Raw genomic sequence first — 13,711 nt, 5'->3', positions numbered from 1 at the left:
AGTGTGCAAATGTTTAGATTTCTGAGGTTTGGCGATGCTGTTCCATTGTTACTAAAAATAATAGATGCAACAGTTGTGCACTGAAATGATCAGTTTGGTGAAGGAGCCGTCCTGGATCCACCCAGACATGGATACGTACGAAGGGAACGCCCACCGATGATGGACCTACGATGTTGGCGCGAAGCATAGTATTCATTTCAATGTAGAAGAGCTGCTCTATCACGTACTGTTCAACAACGACAAGAGCAAATGCAGACTTTAGGAGTTGTGTTGTAAAATAAAGTAAAAAAAGAATACAACTGGGCCCCTGGATCACTTTATTTAATACCCAACAACGCTAACGGCAGCAGAAGGCTAAATGAACCATGATGCTAGCGCCGCTTGCTGTATTTCAACATCTGCAGAACGATCAGTTTACTTTTGCTGGTTAACGACATGTCAACATCTGTTAAGACTTAATTGTGACTCGACTTAGTTGTGCTTGAATTACGCATAATTTGTCAGGAAGTGTCTTTGAAAGAGGGGGAAAAGTTGCGTTTGTATTGTCGACAAGGCGTTTCCCCCCCACGATGACGCGTTGCCCTCTTTTGACTTCCAAGTGCTGATGACCCAATGTTGATTAGTCTTTGAACTGCAATCAGAACGAACCGTCTTCAAAAATGTGTGATTTGGCTGTAAACATGAATTTGCTTGTTCAATATTTTAGTTTTAACTTGTAGAATTCCTTTTTTCCCCAATGCCAGTGGCGTAAACTCTCTTTCAAGCCTTATGTTATGTTGAGTTTATTTGCGGTAAATCTCATGCACGCTTTAGCCTCGATTGCTACATAAGAGTTGCTCAGTGCTGGCCTCCACCACTGTCTCTGGAGATAATGACCAATTATAGCAGACAGTGCAGGTTACAGTGGTGAGGAATTGGCCAGCGGGGACCAAGGAAGCGGTAGGCAAAGTGAGTGCGTTTGTGTGTGCGATTCCGAAAGGTATTTGTGCTTTAACAGGAGCCAGAAATACATCCAGCGGCTTCTGTGACCGCGGTGATGTAGGTTCTTCAGCGTGGAGAACAAAAAAGTTCAGTTTATTTGGTCAAAGTGGAAAATCAAATTGAGAATTCATGCAAAAAAAGTAAAAAAAAAAGTTTGCTATTGTGGATTTATTTGTATTTATTTATGTATTGCTGCAATTGAATATTGTCAGTACGTAACAAAGAACAACTTAATTCACTAATACTTTCTACAAGTTCCAAAATAATATCAAGTTTTGCCAAAAAAAAGTCTTAGATCGTGTCTCAAAACTGACTTTTTATATGTTTTATGTACAACACTGACAACTAGAGACTTAAAATAAATAAATACAATTTGGTTAAATTAAAAACCTTTGCATTGTTTGTTTCCTGCTTTAGTGTTAAAACTAGTATTAATAATTATAAGCACTTCTTATGATAAACGGTGAACGCTGCATTCAAAGGAGCTCTCACCTGGACTGGCCTAGCTTTAAGCACACTATTCCCCTTTGTTTACATAATTTGAATTGAATGTCAACTCTTTCTGGGTCAGTTGGGGGGTTATATCTTATCCTTTCATGCTAAAGAAGTACAACAGTTGAGTCTGGACAGAAGCCAGATAATGGAGCGAACACTGACAGTTTCATTCACATCCTATTTGCCCATTGAAGCAATTTTGGACGTCTCTAGGTCACAAAAGCCAACGGAGAACTCGGCTCAGTGTTTCTTCCATGCAAACCCTTTTATTAACAGTTATTCACCAAAAATAACCTTGCATCCTTGTCCTTTTCACAGATGAGAACGCACAACTTAATTGATCTCACATCGGAGAAATTAACTTGCAAATTGCGTTATCACGTGATATAATTAGTGGATATGGGACAGGATTAATGTGCGAGTTCTGGACACTAATGTATATCGTAATTTTCACCACTGTAAGATAAAATGAATGCCTTGGTGGTGATGTACTTTATGAGAGTACTTAAAGGTTTGTGTCTCCTGAATAACGTTTCAAACCTTTTACATAGGAATAATAATAATGATATTTTACAATACACTATGAACAAATGGATATTATTATTACATCTTCTCTTCTTCTTACCTTTTATATAACCTGCATATTCAAAAGGTTTTTTTTTAACATTGCCCTTGCGTACTGCTTCTTGGTCTTTAAGAATACAGTTTTAAATTATGTTTTTGTTCCAAACTCAAGGTCTTACAATAGAAAGTAAGTAGTTTGACTCAGATGGAAGTTGCAGCTGTTGTATTATTGTTGAATACAGTAAGAGTGTGCGATGTGATGCCTCAATGTTACCATGGTTGCAGCTCTTTATGTTTTGACCAAAGCCCGAACAGATCTATGGTGTTTTTAGATTCGCATCACCCGGTGTCTCATGGATTTGATTGGTCACTATAATTGTCCTGATAAAACATGTTTTATTGGTTTAGCGGCAGCTCAAGGCCATTGACATAAAGGACGTTTTACTGTCATGGTTTTCTCTGCTTATCATAGTGTAAAGAGCGTTTTCTTTTTATTTATATGTTTATATGCATTTCATAGGAGTGAAAGAAAACGTATAGGGTGGGCAATTTGTATTTACATGGGCAATATTTTCCACATTATTTTCACAACGCATCAGAAATTGAAAAAAAACAAACACAAAAAATTCAGGTTCACACAAAAAAAAAAACACAAAATTTCTTTAGAGATAAAACTATGCGGGATAACACTCTTAACGCTGTAATTCTAATTGTTTTAATTGTAGAAATTATTATCATTTCACCAGAATGACAATTGTGATATCTTAAAAAAGAAAAGAAAAGAAAAACAATCTTTACCTCCACCTCAAATTGGGACTTAAATTCAGTCTTCTTGCCAAAGTATTGATTTATTTTGTTTCATTCTGACTGTGAATGTCTTTATATTTTTGACACGGACCCTTGCTCCTCATCAGCTCTCAGGCTTGTTTTGATCGAGCCCTTCACTTGGATTTAGAGATCAAATCTAACGTACAGTCAAGCCCAGCGGGACGTCATTTAATGCATCTTCTTTATCCTGTCAACCCTGTGTTTAAACAGCAGACGAGAGATCAACTGATAAGATAAGATAATCCTTTATTGTCCACACATGGGGAAATTTCATTGTTGCAACGCAGTAGATACAGAGGAAAAGGACAGATAACTTATAGGAAGTTTAAAAAAACACTCTTAATAGAAGAACTCTTATGAACAAAAACTCTTATAAACAAAAACTCCTATAGACAAAACCTCTCATTTCCTAATAAGGAATGGAGGGGAAAAAATAAAGATAAAATAAAATAAGAACAGCTAGCGTAAGACAAGATAATACTAATAATAATGGTAAAATAAACACCATTTAAAAACTGGTAAAAGCCAAGCCAAGCTAAAGATGATAAATTATTCATATTCTTGCCATAATTGAGCAGCCCTAATTTCTACATGCAAAAATCAAAACAAAAGTAAGTAACAAGTAGTAACAAAAGTAACAAAAGCACCTCCCTTCAGACCGATGTAAAGCACTGATTTACCAGAACTCTGTCAGAACTGAAGAAGCGACTTGGATGAGCGGCGAAACATATTCTCTCTCAAAAACCTTTGGTCCAGTTGATTGATCAAATCCTGTTTCCGAGTGCGATTGAGCCGACCTACAAAGAGATGTAGCTAAAGACGGAATAAAACAAGATCCCGGGTCTCCACCTTAACTATCAGTTTCACTCAATCTCAGAAAACATGTCAAGTCCTTTCGACGCGGCGCTGATTGGCTCTCTGACCGCGTCCCTCCTCCCTCCCGAGCCCGCCCCCCTCGGCCAATCAAACGCGGCCCCCGCTGCCGGGCTTATGACCCGCGCCGTTACCATGGCGACGCCGGCCTGCCTCCCCGAGCTCCCGTCATGCATGTTAAGTGGCTCCAGGATGTTCCCGCGCTGTCTCTCCCTCTCTCTCACTTTACTCTCTCTCTCTCTCTCTCTCTTTCTCTCTCTCTCTCTCTCTCTCTCTCTCTCTCTCTTTCTTTCTTTCTCTCTCTCTCTCTCTCTCTCTCTCTCTCTCTCTCTCTCTCTCTCTTTCTTTCTCTCTCTCTCTCTCTCTCTCTCTCTCTCTCTCACTCTCACTCTCACTCTCACTCTGTGTCTTTCACTGTCTCTCACTCTGTCCTCTTTTTTTTTTTTAGATTTCTCATCTTTCTTTTTTCCCCTTTCTTTATTTCTTTCTTGGTTGGTTGGTTTCTTTCTTTCTTTCTCTTGTTTTTCTTTCTCCCACTTTGTTTTTCTCTACTTTTTAGTTCTCTTCTTTCTTTCCCCATCTTTCTCTCTAATTTCTTTCTTTCTTTGTTGGTTTCTTTCTTTCTTTTCTCTCTCTTTCTTATCTCATTGTTTCTCTCTACTTTTTCTCTCTATTTCTTTCTCTCTTTCTCTCTAATTTCTTTCTTTCTTTGTTGGTTTCTTTCTTTTCTCTTCTTTCTCTTTTGTTTTTCTTTCTCGTTGTTTCTCTACTTTTTCTCTCTCATTTTTCTCTTTCTTTCTTTCCCTCCCAATTCTTTCTTTCTCCCCTTTCCCCTTTTTCTTACTCTCTCTACCTCCCTCTATCATTCATTCATAAAGGTAGTTTGTCATCTTCATAAGAGGAAAAGATGCTTATGATTTATTCCCAGTACATTTAAAAGCAATTTCCTTTATTATTTATAGTATTTTTTATATATATTTAATTAGTTTGCTTCTTCGCTTTTCTAAGTTTTTGAATAAGGCTGTAGTAATTTGCCTCCATCCCCCATTCATAAAAGTGCACACACATGGCTGTAGTGTGAACTGCAGAGGTCCTGTCCCATCTGATCCCGTGTAAAGTCTCTCTGACCCTGGTGGTGACTTGAAGTATTACAACAACAAACCACTTTCCTTTACATCATGTGCTTATGTCTGACTGCATGTTGAGCAACTAAAAAAAGATGTCTTTGTTTCATTTAGACAAGTTATTCCAACAAGAAGGGCTCAAATGACCGCATTGTTTTTAGTATTTCTAACTTTATTTACAATTCATCACAACTTAGTTTACTGCTGTTTTCATTTGCCTGCTACAAATATATCTTAAAATTGTAAACACATATATAATTACTCCATTTAGTCTAAAGAAAATACGTGTTAACCTTCACATAGGAGGCGAGCCATAGCACAACTTCAGCCTCTGATATCACTTTGATGTTATTCTTCCCTCGTAATATCATTCTTATCGATCTGTTTTATAGTTTTACATTTTGTTCACACAACGGGTCATTATCATTTCTCAGGATAGCTGCCTCTTCATTTCCCGAGACTTCATTTAGAATATTAAAGTAGAGCTCACTCACAAAATGTGCTCCAGCAAAAGTGTCCACAATGTTTGGACAATGAAAAAATGCTCCTTTTTACTTCCAACTTTTGATTTAAAATGTGCAACATGCAACTTTTCTGGTGGAACGTATAAGAATGCATGTTTTTATTTTGCGATACACACACACATCTGTCATAACAAACAAGTTACAACATCTCCATGGCGACCAGCAGGAGCAGACCTAGCAGAAAAGTGACATAAGGCACCTTTATCATAACATACAACGATATGAAATGTGAACTATTTTTATGACTTCTATTGAACGTTCCGAGTTAAAAGTAGAACGTGACGAGGGAAGTCTTTAAAAAGTGATAGAGCATTACGTCTGGAGACTTCTTTCACAAATTATTCATGTCCTTCTGTCGGCGCTGCTGCTGTGGGAACGAGTACTTTTGTCAAACCTTTTGTTCTACTTTACAAAGCAAAGCCAAGTGTGTCCAAAGTGATACGCAATATAGTAGACTGTGTGTGCGAAGATAGAGTTGAATATACAGTAAAGGGTTTATTATGGTGGGATAAAATACACAAGATTAAATTAATTATATCTTCTGTTCAGGAGTCCCATAATATATATTGTGTGTAAATATACATTACTTTTAACAATTTTCCCAATTATTGAACAAAGTTATTTACATTAATGTGTATTATTCTTGTATAAAACTATATTGTTACATAAGGACTAATAAAATGGCTTAATATGAACAAACCTTCTTCAATCAATTGCATATATTTCGTGTGTAATTGCATTCTTGTCACTGAGTAGATTTAATTGTCCAGTAAAAATGTGATAATAATCAAATAACCCCCAAATTGGATCTGATTTTTGTGTTTTTAAACTTCCCTGTTCCCTTCCCTGTTAATCTATAGAAAGCGTTTGTATTTGAAAGACAAAATACAATTATTATTTATATTTTTGCCACATTATTTATGCAGTTTTTTCCTCGTCAAAACATGCACAGATATGAACAGAGAAAGAAGTTTAGAGTACTCACGTCAAATGTAACTGTTAACGTGACATTTCAATAATCCAATAACCCCTGAGATCATATAATTATCACATTTTTGGCATGTAAACATAGCCACTGATTTCTCATTCTCAGACACAGCACGGGCGCCTTGTGTGTTTCTGCTACTACTACTACTCCTGCTACTACTACTACCACTACCTCCCTTTCCCTCAATACAAACACTCTAGTACAAGTCAGTATTCAAATACACACTCTCTTAGCCTGCCCCCTACTGTTGCCCAGTGCTGCTCTCAAACACACATGAATGCAATTGCACACGCTACAGGCGCAAAAAACTCAAAATACTTCCAAAAATGTTACAAAAATATGCAAATACACGCTTTGCAATGGACAAAACTGAATTGAACATCCCAGAGCTCACGTTTCCGCGTTAAAACCTAATTAACCACTTGGAGAAATTGACTGGGTGGAGAACTTTGTGGATCATGCTGCCCCTAGTGGCGAGGTTGGGTTTTGCATCACGCTTTTGCCTCGTTCATTAGCATATTTAAATGAGTTCAGAACTAACAGTGCAATTATAAATGTTCTTGTCCTGTCTAGTGTGATGGTTTGACCTACTTTTACCCCAAAAAACTAAAGTTGTGAGCATTGTTACAGCAAGATTACATCATTTTCAGCGTCCAAAATATAGCAGAGATTACGTCATATATTTAAAAGTATTCTGTTAACCCTTCTGAAAACGCATTTTGGATATTGCGCGAGCCAAATAACCTTTAGTGTTCTTTTGCCAAGTGAAAATTGCTAAATGTCAAACTTTGTCATTTAGACCTTCACTGACTCATAATCTAATAAATATATAAACTTTTATTTTAACTTAAAAAAAAAAAATACATATATATATTAACAAATGCCGTGACTTTTGGAAATATTTTGAACCACACAATTACGTAATTCTCTTCTGTTCTGCACAATTTAAATTATTTTGAAGTTGCAGTTCTCAATGTGTCCAGTTGGTGTCCTCCTTGTTTCACTTTTCCCAACCAGTGTTTTGCTAAATTAACAGTTAGAATAATGTGTTGACCTCGTTAAAGATTGGAAACAAAGAATAAGTGCTTGTATTTTTGCTTTCACCTTCTTGAGGATCATTTTTGTGAACTTTGATCTTCAGGTTTGGGTTAAATCTCAAAGGAGTGTACAAATAATTCATGTACAAATAATTAATCATACGTTGGACTTTACCCTTTGTTGTCCTTGTTTGTAGTGGAAGAAACTTCTATCAAACTTCTATCTATGAATATTACTACAAATGGCAAATATTATTACATATATCGTTTGGACAAAGGATTTCAATATTATATTATGTGAATAGTATTGTTTGTGATTCTAGCTCGCCTCGTGTGACATTTTACGCTCGGGGCACAAACATTGATCTGTTCTTTTAAACACTCTTTTAACTGCCTCACTTAAACCGTTACAGTTGGTAATTGCAGTCATAACTATGAGTCACTGCATTGTTAAACGTAATTGTTATAATCTATTTAATGGCTGTTCTCATGTTCTGCTGCTGGGCTTTTATGGCCATGTCTTCTTCATAACCATTATTTCAATATTGTGACTAAGGCTGCGGTTACTGCAGGATTACTATGGTATTTTTCTATTTAAAAACAAATGAATAAGACTCTTTGTTTGAAAAAAAATATCAAAACGCCCAGAGAAATTATTCCTCAGAAAACTCAACTCCTCCAACAAATTATTAGGCAAGTTTTTCTGATTTTAATACAAAGAAAAAGGATTTATATCACAATGATAAACAATTTAATGTAATTTCTGATACAAAATAATAATATTTAAATTCGTTTTTCTACGTGGTCGTCTTCAAATTAATATATAGATTAAGAACGTGATAAAAGTCCAAAATTGTCCTATTTTTGGGATTTATTTTTAAATTTAATATAGATATTTTCTCATTTTATTTTTAGTATTGAGGAGTATATTATTTCTAATACTTTTGACAACTCATACAACACACAGAGTAATTCAAAGTGCTTTACAGAACAAGAAAAGGTGCATTAAAATCACAATACAAACAAATTATTACCTAAAAATCATTAAAAAATTGACTTTAAAAAGAATAGTCCAGTTAAAATCCTTAGTCACGTACAGTTAAAGAGAAGAACTACTATCACAATTACTGCAAATAGTTCTACTTAAATATAGTTAAATAGTTACTACTTAAATATAGTTACTACTTAAATATACTTACTACTTAAATATACTTACTACTTAAATATAGTTAAATAGTTACTACTTCGACCGTCACTACTACTACCACTCCCCGTTACCACGAGGTATCTGTACACAAACGATCAATATTCCCCGACTGAGCGTTGCTGTATCTCTGTGTGTTTTTGCAGGAGCTGGAGAGAGCTAAGTGCAGTCGCTCCTGGAACTTGCCCGGACACTTCCCCGTCCTTTTCCCCAAGCAGTGACCTCCGACCCCTGAAGAGACATCGACAGCGTTCTACCACAGCATCACCGACCGACCAAACGAGATGATCACCTCAGAACTGCCGGTGCTACAGTAAGTTTACACCGACCTGAAACATCTCGACGCCAACACCGTATCGAATACGATAGTGAACGTTGTTGAAAATGTCACGAAAAGATGTATTATTGGTGTGAATAAACGTGGGTTCTATTCTCACTACAAGCTTAAGTCATGTGTGGTTCTGGTTATTCTTTTTTATTTTACGCATAGACTTTCTCATTCACACACAAAGCTGGAACGAGGCATGAGTATTTAACATATATGTTTATTTTAAAATGAGTTTGGAAGCTCTATAAACGAAAACATTATAAACATATTCGTTTTTCTGGCTGAAACTGATGATTATTCTGGTAAACAATTAATCTGGCAATTATATCGATTGCAAAAGGCTCGTAAATGTGAGATTTTTTACCAAATTTGACAGAGATGAAGCTATAGAGATAATTGCATGAGAACATCTTCGGAGTATATTTACTGCTACATTTCCCCCCATTAAAAACACATTTTGTCTGAGTCATTAAACTATTATTCTCTCAGCACATTAGTTAACAATTCAGTTAGTCAATCGATGTGAACATATGTCTCCATCACTTACATCTTCTCTACATCGAAATGATTAAAGGCCATAGTATTTCTCACCTGGCAACGGTTCAGTGAGTAAGATTCAGTGAGTTTTTTTGTGTGTCGCAGGGACTCTTCCAACGAGTCGGGAGCCACAGACGCCGTGAGTCTGAGCATGAGCATGAGCGAGATCGAGGACCCGGAGGCCAAAGGCAAAAAGAAGAGAGGGCGACCCGGGAAACAAGCGCAGGTGAGGCTCCGAAGACCTTTGACCTTTTGTGGTGCACTTCACTTTCAAAGAGGGTGGTCTCTTAAAACCAATACAATTTACTTATAGACAATGAATCAAAACGTAGTGGCACTCAAGTCAGTTTAAAACACAAAAACATGCTCAAATCAAGGTAGTTTACGCCATTGAAACCATTTGTACTTCAAATTTTAACTATATCTGGATGATAAATATGATAAATAAAACATGTTTAGTGTAGCAAGGGTTAGGCTATCATTTACTTTATCTCAGAATTCACAACAATCAAATCAGTCCATACAATTCATGAATGATTATGATTGTTTTAGAAATTTGCTCTTAATAAGTATTAACAAATGGCATGTATGCAGTGGTGGAAAGAGTAGTGCGAAAGTACAAGTACAAGTACAGCTGCCAAAACCTTTCTTTACGTAAAAGTAATACGTGGACAGAGCCGCACTCAAAACTCTTTACTGTTTTTAAATGTAACTAATTACAATTACATGCTGAAATGTTACTGAATTACAAGTACATGTTTAAAGTTCTAATCAAAAAAGTACTCAAAACATTTACTCACTTAAAGTAAGTGAGTATTTGTAATTAAATACCTTCCATGATTTAACTTCTACCTCTCAGTCAGGAAAAAACATTGTATTGAGTCTTTGTGTTTTAAACTAATTTAGCATCTATAGAACAGTCTCTCAGAGTTGTTTCATTTCAATGCAAAAAAGAACAATAACTAATTAATACATTTTCTCAATCAGGCGGCTAATAAAAAGCCCCGGAGATCTCCGACGGACAAGCCCGTGAGCGTGGCCAGAGGTCGGGGCAAAGCCAACGGAGTGGCCCAACACAACGGGGACAGCACGGACCCCGTCACTCTGTTTGAAGTGGTCAAAGTGGGCAAGAGTGCCATGCAGGTCAGTGCGAAGGAGAGTGGTACATGTGGGGTGAAGCCTGGAGGATATGTACCGTATGTTCCGCACTATAAGGCGCACTTAAAAGCCTTTAATCTTCTCAAAAAACAACAGTGCACTTTATAATCCAGTGGGCCTTATATACAGATTAATTCTGATTGTATTTACTGACCTCGAAGCAATTTTTTGTGGTACGTTTTGTTTCACTTAATGCACCTTATAGTACGGAAAATACGGTTTGTAGTAAAATGATAGTTTTAAACTGTTAGCAAATGAAACGGGTTTAAATATTCCACAAAAATGCTGAAATTGTTAACTTTTTTATCTTATTTTTGTAAGACCTGAAAGATAAAAGACATATAATAATATAATAAACCAATAATAATAAACCAATAATATAATAAACCAAAAAATAAAGTAATCTCTATGTATGGTGTTATTTTTTTCCTTTAAAAACGATTTGATATACTATACCAATAAAACTTTTTAATCATGATCAGCTACATTTTAATATATAAAATAAACATAGGTCTCGGTTTAGTCTTTGGCAATTTGGTTGTTGTTGTGTTGTTCTTTTCTTGTTTGTTATTTACTTGTAAACTTATAAATGTACTTTTACATACAGATTTATTAGTTTTAATTGACTGCATCTTGCCGTTTCCAAACAAAATAATACAAATGTTTGTGCTTTCCAGTGTGTGGTGGACGACTGGATCGAGTCGTACAAACAGGACAGGGACATGGCTCTTCTCGACCTCATCAACTTCTTCATTCAGTGTTCAGGATGCAAAGGTATGACCCCAAATCAATACTTTTTTTTTATTTCATCTTGGGAAAACATAATATCTTCGACGACTATGACAAGTATGTGTGTCTTTCCAGGCACCGTCCGGATCGAGATGTTCAGGAACATGCAAAACGCAGAGATAATCCGCAAGATGACGGAGGAGTTTGACGAGGTAAAAACACTATTCAAACACTTAATTACATGTACTAGTAATGTTACAAATGGATTATGCTTTAAAAGATATGTCACTGCTGCTCTTTCTCCTCATAATTCGATCTGAAATGACAACTGTGATGTTTAATTTCCACTTCTGTAGAAATTCAAAACGCGTGTCTTGTTCTTACTTTACCAGAGCGTTAACGTTTGTGCCGCCTCTCTGTCTCCCTCTACAGGACAGTGGAGATTACCCCCTGACGATGCCCGGTCCCATGTGGAAGAAGTTTCGTTACAATTTCTGTGAGTTCATCGCGGTCCTGATCCGCCAGTGCCAGTACAGCATCATCTACGACGAGTACATGATGGACACGGTCATCTCGCTGCTCACCGGGCTCTCCGACTCCCAGGTCCGGGCCTTCAGACACACCTCCACACTCGCAGGTAATGGCTTTGAATCGTCTGGAGCATTGCTGAGATTGCTTTTTCCATATGGTTTAGTTTATCTTGAGGGCTCTTTAGTTTTTTTTTTTGTTTATTTCTGGTCAAAGGAGACGTTTTATGCCAAATCGACCGTGATATCATCGTTTTCTCTTCTCATTTACCCTAGTTCTCAGATTGTATTTTCGTAAACGGTGAAAGGATTCAACCTAATCCTGTAGCTATTTTTTTTTTTCAAATGGGGAAAATAAAATCAGCTTCTCGCCGCTGTGATCTGTCGCTATCCATAGTTGTCAGACGTCAGCGGATTTGTCTCTTTTACTAAGTTGTCGTAGCTCAATATTGTAATTTAAAATGTCCAAAATATAAACAAAAGATCCACCTGCGTCATATATAACAGACAAAGCATAATATGTATTTTTACTTCAATTATTTTGCATATTATTAGTATTTGTCTTCTTGGCTAGTTGTGTTTTTTTTCCTGTCTTTGTCTGTCTCTTGTCCTTTGTCTCTTATGTTGAAGGAGGTAAATTAATTAGTATATATTGCCCAATTTTTTGTTTTGTTTTTGTATGTCCTTAATTTCTTTTTGTTTCCTTATTTTGGAAGGAAAGTGCATGTTTTGCTGATTATCTATGTCCCTGTCTTATCTAAATAGTGCAATCCTAAATCACAAATAAAAACAATTATATATTTAAAATGAAAAAGCATAATATGTCTTTAGGTATTGCTTCAGTTTTAGTATTAAATTAGCATTTTTTTTATTCTCATTTTTGACTAACTAGGCTTTGGCTCATTCGGCCTCCTGCTTAGATACTAATTTCACTGGCTAGTTTAGTCCTAATTCAAACATTTTTAGTTCTTATTCAGCCTTGTATTAGTTAGTTTTTTGATCTGTTCAGTAAAAAAAGAGAAAATAACATTCTGACTTCCTGCCACAAACGCCAAAAAACACAAGCTACATCGAATACTCCTACACCTCTTTATAACAACCAGCCTCAACGTATTACTCCCAGCGTTGAAAAACGTTTGCGTTTGTGTCGTCGCAGCGATGAAGTTGATGACGGCGTTGGTGAACGTGGCGCTGAACCTGAGCATCCACCAGGACAACACCCAGAGGCAGTACGAGGCCGAGAGGAACAAGATCGCGGGGAAACGGGCCAACGAGAAGCTGGAGCTGCTGCTGCAAAAGAGGAAGGAGGTGAGGACAAACGGACATCTGTGCGTTTATATCACACACAAGAGATATGACACAAACACAGCACATCACAACTTGCAGAAAACAGGTTACCGTATTTTCGGGAGTATAAGTCGCACTGGAGTATAAGTCGCACCAGCCAAAAAATGCATAATAGAGAAGAAAGAAACATGTATAAGTTGCACTGGAGTATGAAATGCGGTTACAAGTGTGAAAATAACAGATAATATCACATATAAAGTCGCTCCGGAGTATAAGTATGTAAGTATAAATACAAGTTTAAGTTACACCCCGGCCAAAACTATGAAAAATACCGGAAAATGCGGTAAATAACTTTCCTCCTCAGTTATGTTCACGTTATTTCAAATTTCCTCGATTTTCTCTACCCTAAAATGGACTTTACTGAACTATAACTATATGATTACGTATTTATTTGATATAATGAATGTAATAAATAATCATCTTTTCATGTTTACCTGTGTCTGGATGTTGCTGAACTCGTCCTAAAC

At 36.5% G+C, this 13,711-nt stretch overlaps 1 protein-coding gene across 1 annotated transcript in view; it reads left to right on the top strand.

Annotated features, from left to right (window-relative positions):
* stag1a (STAG1 cohesin complex component a) overlaps positions 1-13,711 on the top strand; it is a 50,176-nt gene that overhangs the window by 19,494 nt on the left and 16,971 nt on the right. Inside the window, exons 2-8 of the mRNA XM_072457320.1 lie at positions 8,765-8,931; positions 9,589-9,709; positions 10,471-10,626; positions 11,319-11,415; positions 11,506-11,582; positions 11,803-12,007; positions 13,054-13,205. Coding sequence (XP_072313421.1) covers positions 8,903-8,931; positions 9,589-9,709; positions 10,471-10,626; positions 11,319-11,415; positions 11,506-11,582; positions 11,803-12,007; positions 13,054-13,205 — 837 coding nt within the window. The 5' untranslated portion in view covers positions 8,765-8,902. The remainder of the gene's footprint in view (positions 1-8,764; positions 8,932-9,588; positions 9,710-10,470; positions 10,627-11,318; positions 11,416-11,505; positions 11,583-11,802; positions 12,008-13,053; positions 13,206-13,711) is intronic.

Source organism: Eucyclogobius newberryi, unplaced genomic scaffold (assembly GCF_026437365.1).
Source record: "Eucyclogobius newberryi isolate DKJ021-1_F unplaced genomic scaffold, fEucNew1.0.hap1 SCAF_21, whole genome shotgun sequence".
Lineage (NCBI taxonomy): Eukaryota > Metazoa > Chordata > Actinopteri > Gobiiformes > Gobiidae > Eucyclogobius > Eucyclogobius newberryi.
The sequence above is the reverse complement of the archived record's forward strand: the minus strand, read 5'-3'. Positions and strand labels throughout refer to the sequence as shown.